This window comes from Bombyx mandarina, chromosome 15 (genome assembly GCF_030267445.1).
Source record: "Bombyx mandarina strain Sakado chromosome 15, ASM3026744v2".
NCBI lineage: Eukaryota > Metazoa > Arthropoda > Insecta > Lepidoptera > Bombycidae > Bombyx > Bombyx mandarina.
The window spans coordinates 14,765,164-14,781,403 of record NC_143221.1 but is presented as its reverse complement, the minus strand read 5'-3'; the positions used below and the strand labels follow the sequence as shown (position 1 = coordinate 14,781,403).

General features: G+C 36.4%; 1 protein-coding gene across 2 annotated transcripts in view; it reads left to right on the top strand.

The window, feature by feature from the left end:
* ace1 (acetylcholinesterase type 1) overlaps positions 1–14,822 on the top strand; it is a 74,458-nt gene extending 59,636 nt beyond the window's left edge. For both annotated transcript variants that reach the window (XM_028183665.2, XM_028183664.2), the window contains exons 3-5: positions 1,914–3,691; positions 3,801–3,976; positions 5,233–14,822. In XM_028183665.2, the coding sequence (XP_028039466.2) occupies positions 1,947–3,691; positions 3,801–3,976; positions 5,233–5,363 (2,052 nt within the window). In that variant the 5' untranslated portion in view covers positions 1,914–1,946 and the 3' untranslated portion in view covers positions 5,364–14,822. The remainder of the gene's footprint in view (positions 1–1,913; positions 3,692–3,800; positions 3,977–5,232) is intronic.
* The last annotated feature ends 1,418 nt before the right edge of the window (positions 14,823–16,240 follow it).

Here is a 16,240-nt window from a genome sequence, read left to right as displayed (position 1 = left end):
TCTCTTCGGATTTCGCGAACCGTACACATAATTAAAAGTATTTTTACGGTTTAATCTCCCTTTTAATACGGTCATTGTGTTTCGAGTGGTTTACAGTTTTCTTGGTCATGGACGACTGTAACTGTAACTGCAAAATTAGGGTTGATTATACATAACGCATATTCCAACTAGACAGAATCGATTCTGGTAACAGCTTCTAACTAACAATCATAGCTATAAAACCGAAATAGCTTACTAAAAATAGCTTCGATTTAAAGTTAGATTGTTATTCGGAGGAATTCTTAGATTAGATCCTCCGATATCATGTATTGTTCAAAATATGTGAGATTATAACAATCAAACAAATATATGTATCAAGCCCAAAACATCCATAAAGTCAGCGATATTTTAAATTTTTTATTGGTTTGTAGAAAAGCCCCTTTATCATTTTTTTGTTGAAAAGTCGATTTTTCAATTGATAGCACTAAAGCTTAATCTGAAGCACTGAAGCCAATCAACAAGAAAGAAAAGAAAATTGATTGTTAAGCACATTATAATATGGTACTTATTGTTTTGTCTTTGCCTTTCTTGTAACTAGATATGAATTTTAAAACATCTGACGCTGTGACTACGAGGTACTCACTGATAGAAAAAGCTGAGGGAATTTGTTTATTTGTTCTTTGTTTCGTATGTTCAATGGGTAGCTTTAGTGCATGCCATAAAAACAATACTTTTTACTACCACCTTTACAAAAAAAGCTAAAAACAAAACTAAAGAGAGAATATATTGAATTCATAAAATGAATTTAAAGCTCTAAAGTATCAGTGATTTAGGTTAAACTTCGATTTTTTTTATTCCTTAGATGGGTGGATGAGCTCACAGCCCACCTGATGTTAAGTGGTTACTGGAGCCCATAGACATCTACAACGTAAATACGCCACCCACCTTGGGATATGAGTTCCTAGGTCTCAGTTTTAAAGTACAACGGCTGCCCCACCTTTCAAACCAAAACGCATTACTGATTCACGATAGAAATAGGCAGGGTGGTGGTACCTACCCGTGCGGACTAACAAGAGGTCCTACCACCAGTTGTGCCAAGTTTAATATAATTTGTTATGGCATTCGTCTCGATTGTAGGTGCGGGCTTTCCTGTATCCTTTATGATATCTTTGCGTTATTTGGTGGTTATACATTCGCATATGTATCTTCTGTGTCGGGTGCCTATGCGACTGATGCTATCACAAAAAAATACAACAAAGTGTTCATCTTACGTATGTGCTTCATAATTTCCCGTTGAAATGCTCCATTGGACAATTTAACGTGCTCACAATAGGCTTACTTTAGATTTACCCGTCTGTTTAATTTTTATATCTCGTCTGTAATACATCCGGGACAATACCTCGGGGCTATTGTCGCGGCTTGATGAATCACCTGTTGTTGCACAAAACCAGACCCGAGAGGTACTTTCCGAGCGGAGAATAATATAATTTTTCACGTTCCCCCGACCTAAATATCCGGTGAATTGTTTTGTTGTACCTTATTTATTGTTTTGTTAGGCGTTGGATACTTGCTTGGATGCTTTTTATGTTGACACGTCGTTTCCATGGTTCTATGATTATTACAAGCATCACATTTGATTAAATACTAATCAAAGCTCCTTTATTCTGTCTATCTGTTGCAAGATATTCAACGTTGCGATAATTTTGAACATCTTATTTTACAAAATCATGATTCAATTAATTTGAATGTGTGCGAATGTAATATTAAAGGTAGGCAGCGTTTTGGCTCTGCCTCTGGCATTGCTGAAGTCCATGGGCGACAGTAACCACTCACCATCAGGTGGGCAATATGCTCGACTGCCTACAAGGGCAACAAAAAAATAAAAAATAATTTTACTAAATTTCGTAACTACAATTCTACTATTTATTTTTCAGGCGGTGTTTGTGGGTGTAGGTGCCAGCGACGGTATGCGCGTGGTGTTGGCAGCACTCACGGCGCTGGCGGCGCGCACCCTTGCCGGTCCGCACGAGCACCGGGCGAGGCACCACGCGCCGGCGCCTCCGCAGCCCTACCACGGCCACGGCGAGGCCGTCCGATACAACCCCGAACTCGATACCATCCTACCAAGACTCGAAGACCACGAAACTTCGTCTAAACGCGCCAGTGATGCGGAAACTTCGTCCAAGAGAACCAAGTATGAGGAGAGATTTTACTCTAATCACGAACGAGCCACGGAGCTCATGGCCGATGAGCCGGTCTCAGAAAAAGGAGACGAAGAGGACCCTCTAGTTATTCGCACTAGGAAGGGAAAGGTGAGAGGAATTACGCTGACTTCAGCAACTGGAAAGAAGGTCGACGCGTGGTTCGGAATCCCTTATGCACAAAAACCTATGGGCGATTTAAGGTTCAGGCACCCAAGACCCGTCGAAGATTGGGGGGATGAAATTCTTAACACAACAACACTGCCACATTCCTGCGTCCAAATAGTAGACACGGTATTCGGTGATTTTCCCGGAGCCATGATGTGGAATCCCAATACAGATATGCAGGAAGATTGTCTTTATATTAACATAGTGACACCTCGACCACGTCCAAAGAATGCTGCGGTTATGCTATGGGTATTTGGGGGAGGCTTTTATTCCGGTACAGCCACTTTAGATGTTTACGACCCAAAGATACTTGTTTCGGAAGAAAAAGTTGTGTACGTGTCCATGCAGTACAGAGTTGCATCACTTGGATTCTTGTTTTTCGATACGGCGGATGTCCCTGGGAATGCTGGGCTATTTGATCAGCTGATGGCATTGCAATGGGTGAAAGATAACATTGGCTATTTTGGAGGGAATCCACACAACATAACATTATTTGGAGAATCAGCGGGAGCTGTGTCGGTGTCTTTACATTTGCTGTCTCCCTTGTCGAGGAACTTGTTCTCTCAAGCTATCATGCAGTCTGGAGCCGCCACTGCTCCATGGGCTATAATTTCGAGAGAAGAAAGTATTCTGCGTGGCATAAGATTAGCTGAAGCTGTCCACTGTCCACATTCAAGATCGGATTTGGCTCCTATGATAGAATGCTTGCGAAAAAAGAATGCGGATGAATTAGTTAATAATGAGTGGGGGACATTGGGTATATGTGAATTTCCGTTTGTTCCTATCATCGATGGATCGTTTCTGGATGAGATGCCGGTAAGATCGTTAGCTCATCAAAACTTCAAGAAAACAAATATTCTTATGGGATCGAATACCGAAGAAGGATATTATTTTATACTCTATTACCTAACTGAATTGTTTCCAAAAGAGGAGAACGTTGGAATTAGCCGGGAACAGTTTCTTCAAGCAGTAAGAGAACTCAATCCGTATGTTAATGACGTAGCAAGGCAGGCTATCATATACGAGTACACTGATTGGTTGAATCCTGAAGATCCGGTAAAGAATCGCAACGCTCTCGACAAAATGGTCGGAGACTATCATTTCACTTGTGGAGTAAATGAATTTGCCCATCGTTATGCAGAAACTGGTAATAATGTTTACACTTATTATTACAAGCATCGAAGTAAGAATAACCCTTGGCCGTCCTGGACTGGTGTGATGCATGCAGACGAGATAAACTATGTGTTCGGGGAGCCTCTCAATCCCGGGAAAAATTATTCGCCGGAAGAAGTCGAATTCAGCAAACGCTTAATGAGATATTGGGCAAACTTTGCTAGATCTGGGTATGTATTTTTTGTCAAGATTGAATAAAATGATTAAATTGATTTAGAATTATTATTTTTACGATATTCAGTTGTTTTAAAATGATTTTTTTACTTGAATAACTTTCAGAAATCCGTCTCTGAATCCAAACGGCGAAATGACGAAGATACATTGGCCGGTTCACACGGCCTTTGGACGAGAATATTTATCACTGGCCGTGAACTCCAGTTCAGTTGGTCGTGGTCTACGCGTTAAGCAGTGCGCTTTTTGGCAGAAGCATCTCCCCCAGTTAATGGCTGCTACCAGTGAGTACTAATTTTTGCTTGGACACTTTCACTGTACACTAAAACTTCAGTCTCCAGTACTGATTTATCTTTATTATTATTTAAAAAAAATATATACCTGATTTATATTTGGCATTGGCAAAAGTTTGTGATAAAAGCAGTTTTTAGAGATTGGATTGGTGTAAGAAAATATTATCATCATCATGATTATCCTACCTTTCTCCCAGTCACCTAGTGTCGGCGCAACATGTTTTCTCCTTCCGTACTCTTCTATCATATACCATTTTTTCGCTCACTCCCCTCTTACCCATATCGTCTTTCACGCAATCCATCCATTTCTTGTTAGGTCTACCTCTTCCTCTATATCCTTCCACATTCATAGTTAACACTCTCTTACCAACCTTATTTTCATTTCGTCTCATCACATGGTGTAAGAAAATATATCTATATTAAATTAAAGTGTGTTCAAGACTGGTCAATGTTTGAGTAATTTGTGTAATCATTCATAAATAGTAGTATACTCGTATTAAAAAAGAGCTTGCTTGGTTTTATTCATTTATTATTGTAGATGAGCACAATGAGTCATGGTCTACCTGGTGTTAACCAGTTACCAGAGCCCATAGATATCACAAAGAGAGTTCTACCTTGAGGAATGAAGTGAAATTCACAGCCACATTAGAATTGTAGCAACGGAAACTCATGGCTGATAGGTAGAATTGACGACACGCCTTAGTATTGTAATCTGAAAATGTTAATTTGGAGACGATGTGTCACTCTATGCTAATTATTGATTAATTAATACGTTTTTTTCCAGTCGAGATATCACACAGGTGCGTATTAGATTAAACGAATGAAACTTGGTAACTGCACGTGTGTGATAAAACTTTGTTACCGCTAATGATAAAGCTTGTAATGAATATTAATTCTCTTAATTTGGGAATATATAAGGAAATAGGTTTTGTGTTCATCATAGGTTTGTGTGTAGATCATAATCACGTTTTGCTTGCACATCTGAAATTTTGAAGCCCTATGAAAAAATAGCAGGCTTACTACATTATATCCTTTTATAATATAATTTGCAACTTATTTCATATATCACCGTCTCGAGATTGGTAACCTTGATATGCGTGATTAGGGCATGATATATGCTATCATACGCATATATTTGGTATTTGGAGAGTGCAGAAGCGCATACCACTATCAGAGAGATATGCGTAATCGTAAGTCTGTCTCGACCTTAATTACTTTTTTCAAAAAAAATTTTCATTTGTTTCCAGATAAACCAGAGCCGCCGAAGAATTGTACGAATTCTGTTTCTTCTTTGTGGCCATCTCGCAAAATTCTCGGCTTCCACGTCATAGCAACAGCTGCGCTTACAGGCACAGCACTGTTCAAATACACCATATAAGTAACTTGTATAGGAAAAAACATAATAGGAATTTTGATAGTTATTTCGAATTTAATTTTAGCGATTCTCCTATTAATATAGTGTTATCTGATGTTCGTTGTTTTCGATAAAAACACGTTTTGTATATTTTTATTTCAATAAAAAAAAAAACTAGTGTATTTTTAGTTGTAAGCTAAATGAAAGTGTTGAATTGCGCTGAGTCCATACCTAGAAATACGCTGTAAGTTTCATATTAAAAATTAAGCTACGTAAAAAATAACTATGTTAATATAATTATTGAAAGGAGTGATGCCTCCAACAACATATCACTTGTTATAAAAATATTATAGAATCTATCTGTAGACGTAATTTTGTCTTAGAATTATAAGTCTTAACATATCGGGAACGTCACGGGACAATGCAGTTCATAATGAACTGTATTTTTAAGGAAACAAACAATGGACAATTTCGCCTAAATTTGTATGAGGTCGGTGTGAAGGCTTAGAACTATACTGTTAGCTTAAAATTATTCGCCTCACATGCAAACATATCACGCATAGCATAGTATATTTTAAGTTAGTGAATTGTAGTTCTATATAGACGACATTGTTATAATTAAGACACCTTGATAACTTGCCGCGGACCACATCAGAAAATTGGACGTGCATATGTTCATGTAACTTTGCAGGAGCCAGAAAGATTTTGATCACGCTAATTATTAATGACCAAAAACAAAAATTATCAATTCGAAAAACATTTGATGACTTGAAAATTTAGATCAATAATTTTGAGTGAGGATTTGGGAATGTGGTTGCATTCAAGAAGTCGAAATTTTTAATCGACCTTATTTTATGGAGAATCGATAGCCAATAAAAATGACGGAATAGGTTGCAGTAAATATTTAGTCGGAAATTTTTATAGGTTGAACTTTTAATAAATTCCAAATCATATTACGAACAATGTGCAACCAAATTTTGAATGAAAGCGTGATAGTCTACATCAGTAAAGAGGGACGAGAATTAGTAAAGCATCAATTTTATTCTCTTATCCAGTATTTGCTGTCTAATTTTCAATTTTTTATAATGGCTTAAAAATAATTTTTGGTGATTAAAAATGGCGGCGTAAAGCAGCGCTAAATTACAGTAAGCAAATCGAAATTGCTATTTAGGCCAAGCGAATAAAGTGGTTTAGCTTTCGAGTGGTATTCGAAAAAAAACAATAAATGCTCAAGGCGTCTTTAGCATTTATTGTTCTTGTTTTCTTTACAATACAATAGTTTTTTAACATAGTTGGAGCATGCATGAATTACGTGCGATTATTATATACATATTCATTATTGTAAATAATATAAATGATGTTAGGACTAAATGTAGTGACTCGTTGTGTCCGTTACATCTCAATTTAATTATGCTGATTTACAGACCAAATATAAAATAATAATAGTGCTACGCGCTGCGGTTCGGGATAAATAAATTCCTACCGAATCACAAGTTCGAGTAGTATCGCTTCGAGTAGTTCCGATTACTAACTGACTGCGTGTCATCCCTGCAACGGTTTTATAGCCAATACCACATCCCTAGAATTATCGAGAATATTCCACACATCTCCAGTATTGTGTTTCCGCTATCTGACAACAGATGGCGTTGTACTTCTCGAGCGTTCTAGGTGCTACTAGATCCTTCGATATTTGTTCGACTATTCGGCGTTACCCTTACCGGCGTAACAATAGAAATACAATATATTTTGAACTAACTACTTTTGCTCGTGTTGTCTAAATATTTTTATTGGGTTTCCGGAGATTCTTTCAGTCACTTAATTTTTAACTCTGGATTGAACGACTTATTTGTGATTGGCTGTGATTCTGCAGCGCTTTGACGTGTCAAATAAGCTTCCTTAAGTCGTTACCAGTAGGCGGTGGCTTGTTTGTGTACTGCCATAGCCAATCCGCTTCCCATCAGGCATGCTATAAATTTAGTTGCCTTCGACATAAGCAAGTTTAGTGCTTCCATAAAATATTTGACGTTGATAGGAGAATTTAACAAAAACTTTTAGTTCCAATAGTGATTGACCGTGTAAGTCACTAGATATCTGAAGGACTAAAGGCATGTGCTAGGAATTAAATGTTCGCTTTGCTTCCATCGCGTCGGGTTGGTTTTAGTCTTGTTGTTGTGAGTTAGGAACGCCTGCTTGTTACTATGAATACATCGCCGGCTCTAAGTTTTTGTGTAATGCCTTACTATCCCTAGCTATGATTTGTGCGTTTCTTAATTGATGTAGCTAAATAACACACTATATACTATACTAGCGACCCGCCCTCGCTTCGCTTCGGAAACTGTAATTTATCATTGATTTCTCCACTATTTAATGGATAGTATTATACATATAAACCTTCCTGTTCAATCACTCTATCTATTAAAAAATACCGCATCAAAATCCGCTGCGTAGTTTTAAAGATTTAAGCATACATAGGGATATAGGGACAGAGAAAGCAACTTTGTTTTATATTATGTAGTAATAACACAGGTATTACTTACTTTCCTATGTAGAGCATATAAGGGAATTAATTATATCGACGCTTGTAAGGCAAACGTGACTAAGTGACAATGCGTGAACTTTACAGTAGACTAATTTAAAGTGGAAATACCTGAAAAAAATCTATTTTAACGAATCTAGCTGTAGGATTGAAATGTTTTTAATAGATCTATATAAATATTTTTTTGTTCCGCATCGAATATGGTTATTGCCTATCATTTATGTATAAAGCAGTTATTGTCGCTTAGTCACGTTTGCCTTTCAAGCGTTGATATATAAACAATAACACGAGAACTTGAACAGCGTTTGTTTGTTGTTAGCTTTGTGTCAGCATAATTGAATTGATGTTTAACAATTTCAAGGTCAACGTAACGAGTGCCTAATTCGAAAAATACTAATCAGAATATAATGTATTATGAAGATAAATCTGTTGTGAAAGACGATACCTTACGATAATAGTCGCATTATGAATAAATAATTTTTAATATATGTATGTATGTACGTAGGTGTTTAATGAGAGCTTTTCGTCGTTTCGTATTAGACATGTTCTATAAGTGACATTGAATTAGACATTTGATTAATGGTACATACATAAATGCTCCATACATATGCTTTTCTGGTGGTAGGAACCTCTTGTGAGTCCGCGCGGGTAGGTACCACCGCCCTGCCTATTTCTGCCGTGAAGCAGTAATGCGTTTCGGTTTGAAGGGTGGGGCAGCCGTTGTAACTATACTTGATACCTTAGAACTTATATCTCAAGGTGGGTGGCGCATTTACGTCGTAGATGTCTATGGGCTCCAGTAACCACTTAACATCAGGTGGGCTGTGAGCTCGTCTAACCATCTAGAAAAGAAAAAAAAAGTAGATATATTTATTTATGTTCGTCTTAATTGTCTATTTGTTGTCTGAATAGCTCTATATATTTCTCTATCTCGCGCTACAGTGGCTACTTAAATAGAAAAGAAGAAGAAATTTGAAAAAAACTTGAATCGTTCTAACTTTTTTTTGAAGATAAGTTTGCATATATACGAGTTCTGAATATCAACATTCAAGACCGTTGGTCTAATTAGCATAACCGACAATCCGCTCGGTGGAAGATCAACTGAAAAAAAAACTAGGAAATTAAGAAAAAAAAAACATAGCATTACTGTTTTGTTTTATTGCAAGTCTCGTAATAAATCATGATTTCGGCTGACTTCTCGTATGATGCGGTGACGTGGCCGTCATCTCCCCGAACATTGCTTGATTAATAAATTACTGTTAATTACTTCTTATATAATAACTAGCGACCCGCCCTCGCTTCGCTTCGGAAACATAAAAACACACATGAAACCAAAAAAAAAATATAAAAAAATTTAAAAAAAGTAGCCTATGTTCATCAGGGACAATGTCGGCTTCTAATGGAAAAAGAATTTTTCAAATCGGTCCAGTAGTTTCGGAGCCTATTCGAAACAAACAAACAAACAAATCTTTCCTCTTTATAATATTAGTATAGATAAAAAACGATTATTTTTGTATGTAAGTTCGATAAGTGAGCTCATAGACCCCCCTCTAATCCCTAGTTAAGTAGTCATCTAAACAGTCTTAAAGATCAGAAATTGAATTGCAGTGCCCAACCAAAGGATATTAGGCGGAAATCTCATTAGCTTGTTATATTTGTCATAATTATCAATAGTACCTACCTACACATAATTATGTATAAACTGTCATCAATCCAATGATAATATAATACGAGATATAATTCAGACTTCGACCCATGTTTTCAAGGTCGATAGCGGAATTCACCTTGAGCTTTTACTGGTGGTAGGACCTCTTGTGAGCCCGCACGGGTAGGTACCACCACCCTGCCTATTTCTGCCGTGAAGCAGTTATGCGTTTCGGTTTGAAGGGCGGGGCAGCCGTTGTAACTATACTGAGACCTTAGAACTTATATCTCAATGGGTGGCGCATTTACGTTGTATATGTCTATAGGCTTGGGCTCCAGTAACCACTTAACACCAGGTGGGCTGTGAGCTCGTCCACCCATCTAAGCGTTACAACAAAAGGCTGTCTGCGGACTCTGGTTTGCCTATTCAAGGCCATAAACCTGAAATAAGGTGTTGTCGGCCACCGTACTCACGTGTGTCAGCTTTTTTTTTTTTTTATTATTATTTCTTAGATGAGTGGACGAGCTCACAGCCCACCTGGTGTTAAGTGGTTACTGGAGCCCATAGACATCTACAACGTAAATGCGCCACCCACCTTGAGATATAAGTTCTAAGGTCTCAATTATAGTTACAACGGCTGCCCCACCCTTCAAACCGAAACGCATTACTGCTTCACGGCAGAAATAGGCAGGGTGGTGGTACCTACCCGTGCGGACTCACAAGAGGTCCTACCACCAGTAATTACGCAAATTATAATTTTGCGGGTTTCATTTTTATTACACGATGTTATTCCTTCACCGTGGAAATCAATCGTGAACATTTTCCAGTTAACCGGATCCTTAAAATTTTTTTGTATTCATTTTAAAACTCTAATGCTGGTAGCGAGAGTTTATTTTTCTTTCTCATCGTATCACAGGTGTTTACTGTTATATGCGTTTTTATTTCAGTATCATATCGACGCTTGTAAGGCAAACGTGACTAAGCGACAATGCGTGAACTTTACAGTAGACTAATTTAAAGTGGAAATACCTGAAAAAAAATCTATTTTAACGAATCTAGCTGTAGGATTGAAATGTTTTTTAATAGACCTATATAAATATTTTTTTGTTCCGCATCGAATATGGTTATTGCCTATCATTTATGTATAAAGCAGTTATTGTCGCTTAGTCACGTTTGCCTTTCAAGCGTCGATATAGATTACTACATTACTATTTCCCCCGAGTGGAGGAAGAGTTGGAGTCGAGTTAAGGAAGAGCCACGGTTACTTTTCAGCAATTTTAAATCACACGTTAAAGTGGATGGTGGAACAGATTGTTTCGCTACGATCTTCGCGGGGAGCGCATTTCTCAAATGTCTATTTGATTGTATGCAACAATGTATTGCGTAAACTCTGTTCGCTGTTAGTAAACGTAATATAGATAATCTGTATTTATATAGTAATTAAATCGCAATTAAAAAAAAAAAAACAAAAAATTAAAGTGACACAATTAGAAATTGAATTGTAAGTGTTTAGTATACTTTGGGTTTTGCACGAGATGGTCTCGTTAAATATTTTCAAATCCCCAACTATTTTCAACCGCTGCTTTAATTCAAAGTGCGTTACAAAAGTTTTTTTTTTCAACCGACTTTTTGTTTACATATGTATTTTTTTTAAGGGATTTTATGACCTGGTAACTAAGACCTTTAAGTTATGACTTATTTTAATTTATATACATATGAATGATCCTTCACATTGTTTCGCGACTACTGTAACATGACCACCTTGAAACACAAACACGTTAGGTCTTGTTCGATTTCCCTACGATTGTATTATAAGATAGTATTTATGTTGTGTCATTTTAATTCTGAACGTGCGAAATATTTGATGTTACACTGACTACGCTTATAATGAACCTGCGTATTTGAACCTATATAGTGCCTCTTGTTCACTTTTATATATATTGATATTAAACACTAAATATAGGTGATAGTGTGTAGTGTTGCTGTATTATTGATGCACTGTTTTTTAGATGTTTTTTTTTTATCTGTATTTATTGTTTTTTTTTAATCGAATTTTGAATAACGTCGCTGTCAAATCAAAATCTGCTACCTATGTGCAATAACTCTATTTTGAATTAACGAGTAAAAAAATTTTCGTATAAGATTTTATATGAAGGTGAATTTTTAAGAACTATATCAAATGAAAGCTATAGATAAATGTTAAAGCTATAGACACATAACAGTTTTTTTTTATACGGTAGATAGGGCTGTGAACTATACGAAAAGATCAAAAAGTAAAAATCTCAAAAAGTGCACTAAGCAGATTTTGGTTTGACAACGACGATATGATGGTTTTTTATTACGTTCACTAATTCCGTGAATATGTGTGAAAGCGGCCAGATATGTATCCGTGCTATACCTAAGGAGCATCGTCGAGATCAGTAATAAATTTTGGCTGAGATTCAAACGATTTAGGTCCAAATAAGACCCGCATTATACGGAAACTGTGTATGTTGTTCTGACGTTTTCTCGGGATAATTTGTTTGAAAACAGTTTTTGATGTGACTGTATCCTGAACAATGAAAAGAATCATATTCTGACATCAGTGCATCTGGAATCTTCGAGAATTACGATGCAAAAAGGTCAAAGTATTCAAATTAAGAATAAAAATAAAACATTTAGTGAAAGATCTCTCGATTCCATTTGCATGACGTCAATTTGATACTCCGAAAATTAAACAATCGTAAAGATAATTCGTGAAAGCGTTTTCAATCAAACTATAATATTTATATTATATAAAATTGTAAACAAATTCTTTATGCAAATTTATTTTTCTATTTTCAAATTATTCGAACGTAAGAATCTTATAGAAATTTAAAACATTATCTTCTTTTTACGTATGTTCTTATCTATGTAATTCGAATGTACAGATCAACTTATGTTGGATTCGTGTTTGTTATTCAAATTCGATATTAGAGATTTCATAGTGCCAAATGAATTGGTCAAGACGATGACCACAATATAATCTTCCATGCTCTTAACATAGCTTCAAATTTTAACATTAATCAAGATATCTCTGGAACTGCCTTTTCTGGAAAGGAAAACTATAAAACTAGATCAATTTTATCTCAGCTTCGTGGTCATCAACACATTTGGAGTGTACAAAAATAAATCTAATATATTGTTAACCAAGGCTTAATATCGTGTGTACTAAAACTGAAGTAATCCACAGTGTGTTAAAAAAAATTGTTTTTCGCGATTACGTTAAATAAATACGTTGAAAAATGTTCATATTTTTGTAACTACTAGTGGTCCCCCGGTAGTCGAAATTCGACTATAATTAATTGAAATTATAAGTTTGAACATTATCATGGTTCTATTGTCAAATACTATTATTTTATTTCCTATAATCAAGATTTCGCCAAGACTACACTGTAGACAAATAATATTAAAGACAAACAATATTAATCTATTCTCAATTTGACCACAGACTCTAAAGAATAACAAAAGTTTGACAATTAACAAAGAGTATGTATGCGCGTGCGTGTGTGTGTCATATTTCTTTTATTGATTTAATGTATTTTTATTATGGTTATGAAACATTATTATGGTTTTATTGTCACATTTCTATAATCATCATTGTTCTATAATCACAGATTTCGCCAATATAGACTATAATATTAAAGATAAATATAATTAATCTATTCTCAATTTGATCACAGACTTTAACAATAAACAAAAGAGTATATACGCGTTTGTGTGTGTGTGTGTGTCAAGTAACACAACTAACAAAAAAATCTTGGGTATGCAGTCATGAAAAAGCAGAAGTAATCTCAACACTAGGGAATTTGCTATAAAGCTTAAGGCACAATTGACAGCGTTAGTTTAATTCAAATTTGTATCATTAGCAGAGCGTATGGGTGAATTTGGTGTATGGTGTATTATGAACCCTAGTGGGTGGATAGCCTATTGCCTTCCGTATTGAGTGCCTATCCTTCGCAGCGGTTATCTTGTGAGGAGATTCGCCCCAATCCCAAAAAAGGCACTTTGCTGCCTATTTCGGCAGCGAATTTTTAATACCTCTTAGTTCTTAAAACGTTCCAAAGATATTTTGATTTATGTAAAAGCTGGACAAAATGGCTGGTAGTAATATTTATTACATTCCATGCCATGGAACCCTCTAAATATTGAAATGATGTTGTATGATGCTTGAAAATGTAATGTTTTAATGTGAAGTTTTCGTGGACGTATACTTTTTGTTTCCAAATTTTTTACTTTTAATTTAAGTTAAAATATATATTAAACACACAAAAGTTTGTTTATGTTTTTGGACCAGAAAAAGATTTATATTTTTGCGTATTAGTGATTCGTTCCGTTGATAAAACTCAAAGAGCAATTATGTCTTTATTTTTCTTTAATCATATCTTAATGTCTAATTTATTGACGTATAAAGAAATACCCACCACACAAAAATGACATGTTCGTTTTATAATTGATGATTTTTTTGAAGATAAATATTTTTTTAAATTGTGTTTATTTAATATGGTATAATTTAATCAAAAAACAATTAAAAAGGTTTGGTACAAATGGTTGCTGTAGGAATACTTGATATTTTTTTCCTTGAAAAACATAAACGGTATTTTAAATATTTTCGATTGAATTATATGAAACCAATCGAAGGCGGATGTTTGACAATGGATTCGTTAGTGTGTCTTTTTTTGATAACTTTTTCTAGAACAAATCAAATTAATAAAACTGCTAATGAGCTGCTATCTCTTCTTATAAAAATAATTGTTCGGTCGATAGCTCACGATTTTATGTATTTCATATGAATTGAAATCATGTTAATTGAAAATAATCAATACGGAGAGAAATAAGAGAAAATCGGCTTTTAACAATTACAGGTTTGAATGTTGTTTAAAGATCCCAAACTAAATATTATTGTATTGGCTTCAAAATTTTCAAACAAGAAAACAAGGTTACAGATTAACGCCGCGATGCTTAAGTCGAACAAAAGCAAAAAAAAAGAAGGAAGTTTATTCAAGATTTAATAAAACCGAACTCATTTCTCAATTGAACGTGAAATAGAACAATAACACAAACTTATTCATAAATCTTCAAATTAAGTCTTTGGATGTGTGCGCCTTCGATTCCTAATGGCCTAAATTACAGCATTACGGGCCTATTTATGCATTGTGTTGTTAATTTATTGTTGTACCTGTTTTCGAATAATCGTTCGGCTAAGATAGTGCTACTGCGTTACTTGAATGTTCGCGAAAAACTTTGTGTTTCTTTATGAAAATAAACGCTTGTATATATATATGTTGATTGTTTTATTTCTTACGTCATGACTATATAAATGTTAACGTATGCATGTGGAATGAGTAGTACGGTGATTAAAATGATAAATTTGAAATTGGAGGAGGTGGAGGACCTGTCCTTCTCTCCTCCCTCTCTACCTCTCTGGAGGCGCCAGAGTCCGACATAACCCGCTCCGTTACCCCTCGGGTACTCGACGGGGTATCCGTTAAAAAAAACGATGCGCTTGCAGCTTGGTGCACGTGAATGAAGTGAAACTTCTTTTTCGATGTGTAGTATTGTGGTTTTCTTCATTTTTCATCCTTAAATCAGATTGCTCTTGTAATAGTTAATGCTGTGTATAAGAGATGCGACATCTTCAACATTTATATTATATATATTTTAAATTAAAGATAGAAAAATATATATATTTTTTTAAATACTTCATTAAAATATTGGGCGCTCGTGACGGCACAGATATCCAATGCGCATGCGTTCGAGTGCCACGCATTCACTCTCGCTCTGTCTCTTTCTATTCCCCCTCCCCAGAAGCGTTAAACGTTTAACGCAACCTTGTTGGAAGTCGCATTAGAAGTATTACTTCAAAAAAGGTAGCGTAAAAAATTGACATGCGAAGTCAGATCTCTGTAAGCCTAGAAAATACGCCCAGACGTAAAGTACACAGTACGTAAATTGGCACATGCTGGGCATCAGCCTGGCTGAATGTGATCCACCATCGTTCCCGTTTAGCCCGGACTCTACCCCGTCTCCTCAGGACACCGCTGAAGCCATAGACATCTTAACCTCACACATCACCTCGACATTAGATAGGTCGTCGAAACAAGTTGTAGCGGAGGACTTTCTTTACCGCTTCAAATTGCCCGACGGTATTAAGGAACTCCTTAGAGCTAAGAACGCGTCGATCCGCGCATACGACAGGTATCCTACCGCGGAAAATCGTATTCCAATGCGTGCCCTACAACGCGACGTAAAGTCTCGCATCGCCGAAGTCCGAGATGCCAGATGGTCTTATTTCTTAGAAGGACTCGCGCCCTCCCAAAGGTCTTACTACCGCTTAGCTCGTACTCTCAAATCGGATACAGTAGTAACTATGCCCCCCCTCGTAGGCCCCTCAGGCCGACTCGCGGCGTTCGATGATGACGAAAAAGCAGAGCTGCTGGCCGATACATTGCAAACCCAGTGCACGCCCAGCACTCAATCCGTGAACCCTGTTCATGTAGAATTAGTTGACAGTGAGGTAGAACGCAGAGCCTCCTTGCCACCCTCGGATGCGTTACCACCCGTCACCCCGATGGAAGTTAAAGACTTGATCAAAGACCTACGTCCTCGCAAGGCTCCCGGTTCCGACGGTATATCCAACCGCGTTATTAAACTTCTACCCGTCCAACTCATCGTGGTGTTGGCATCTATTTTCAATGCCGC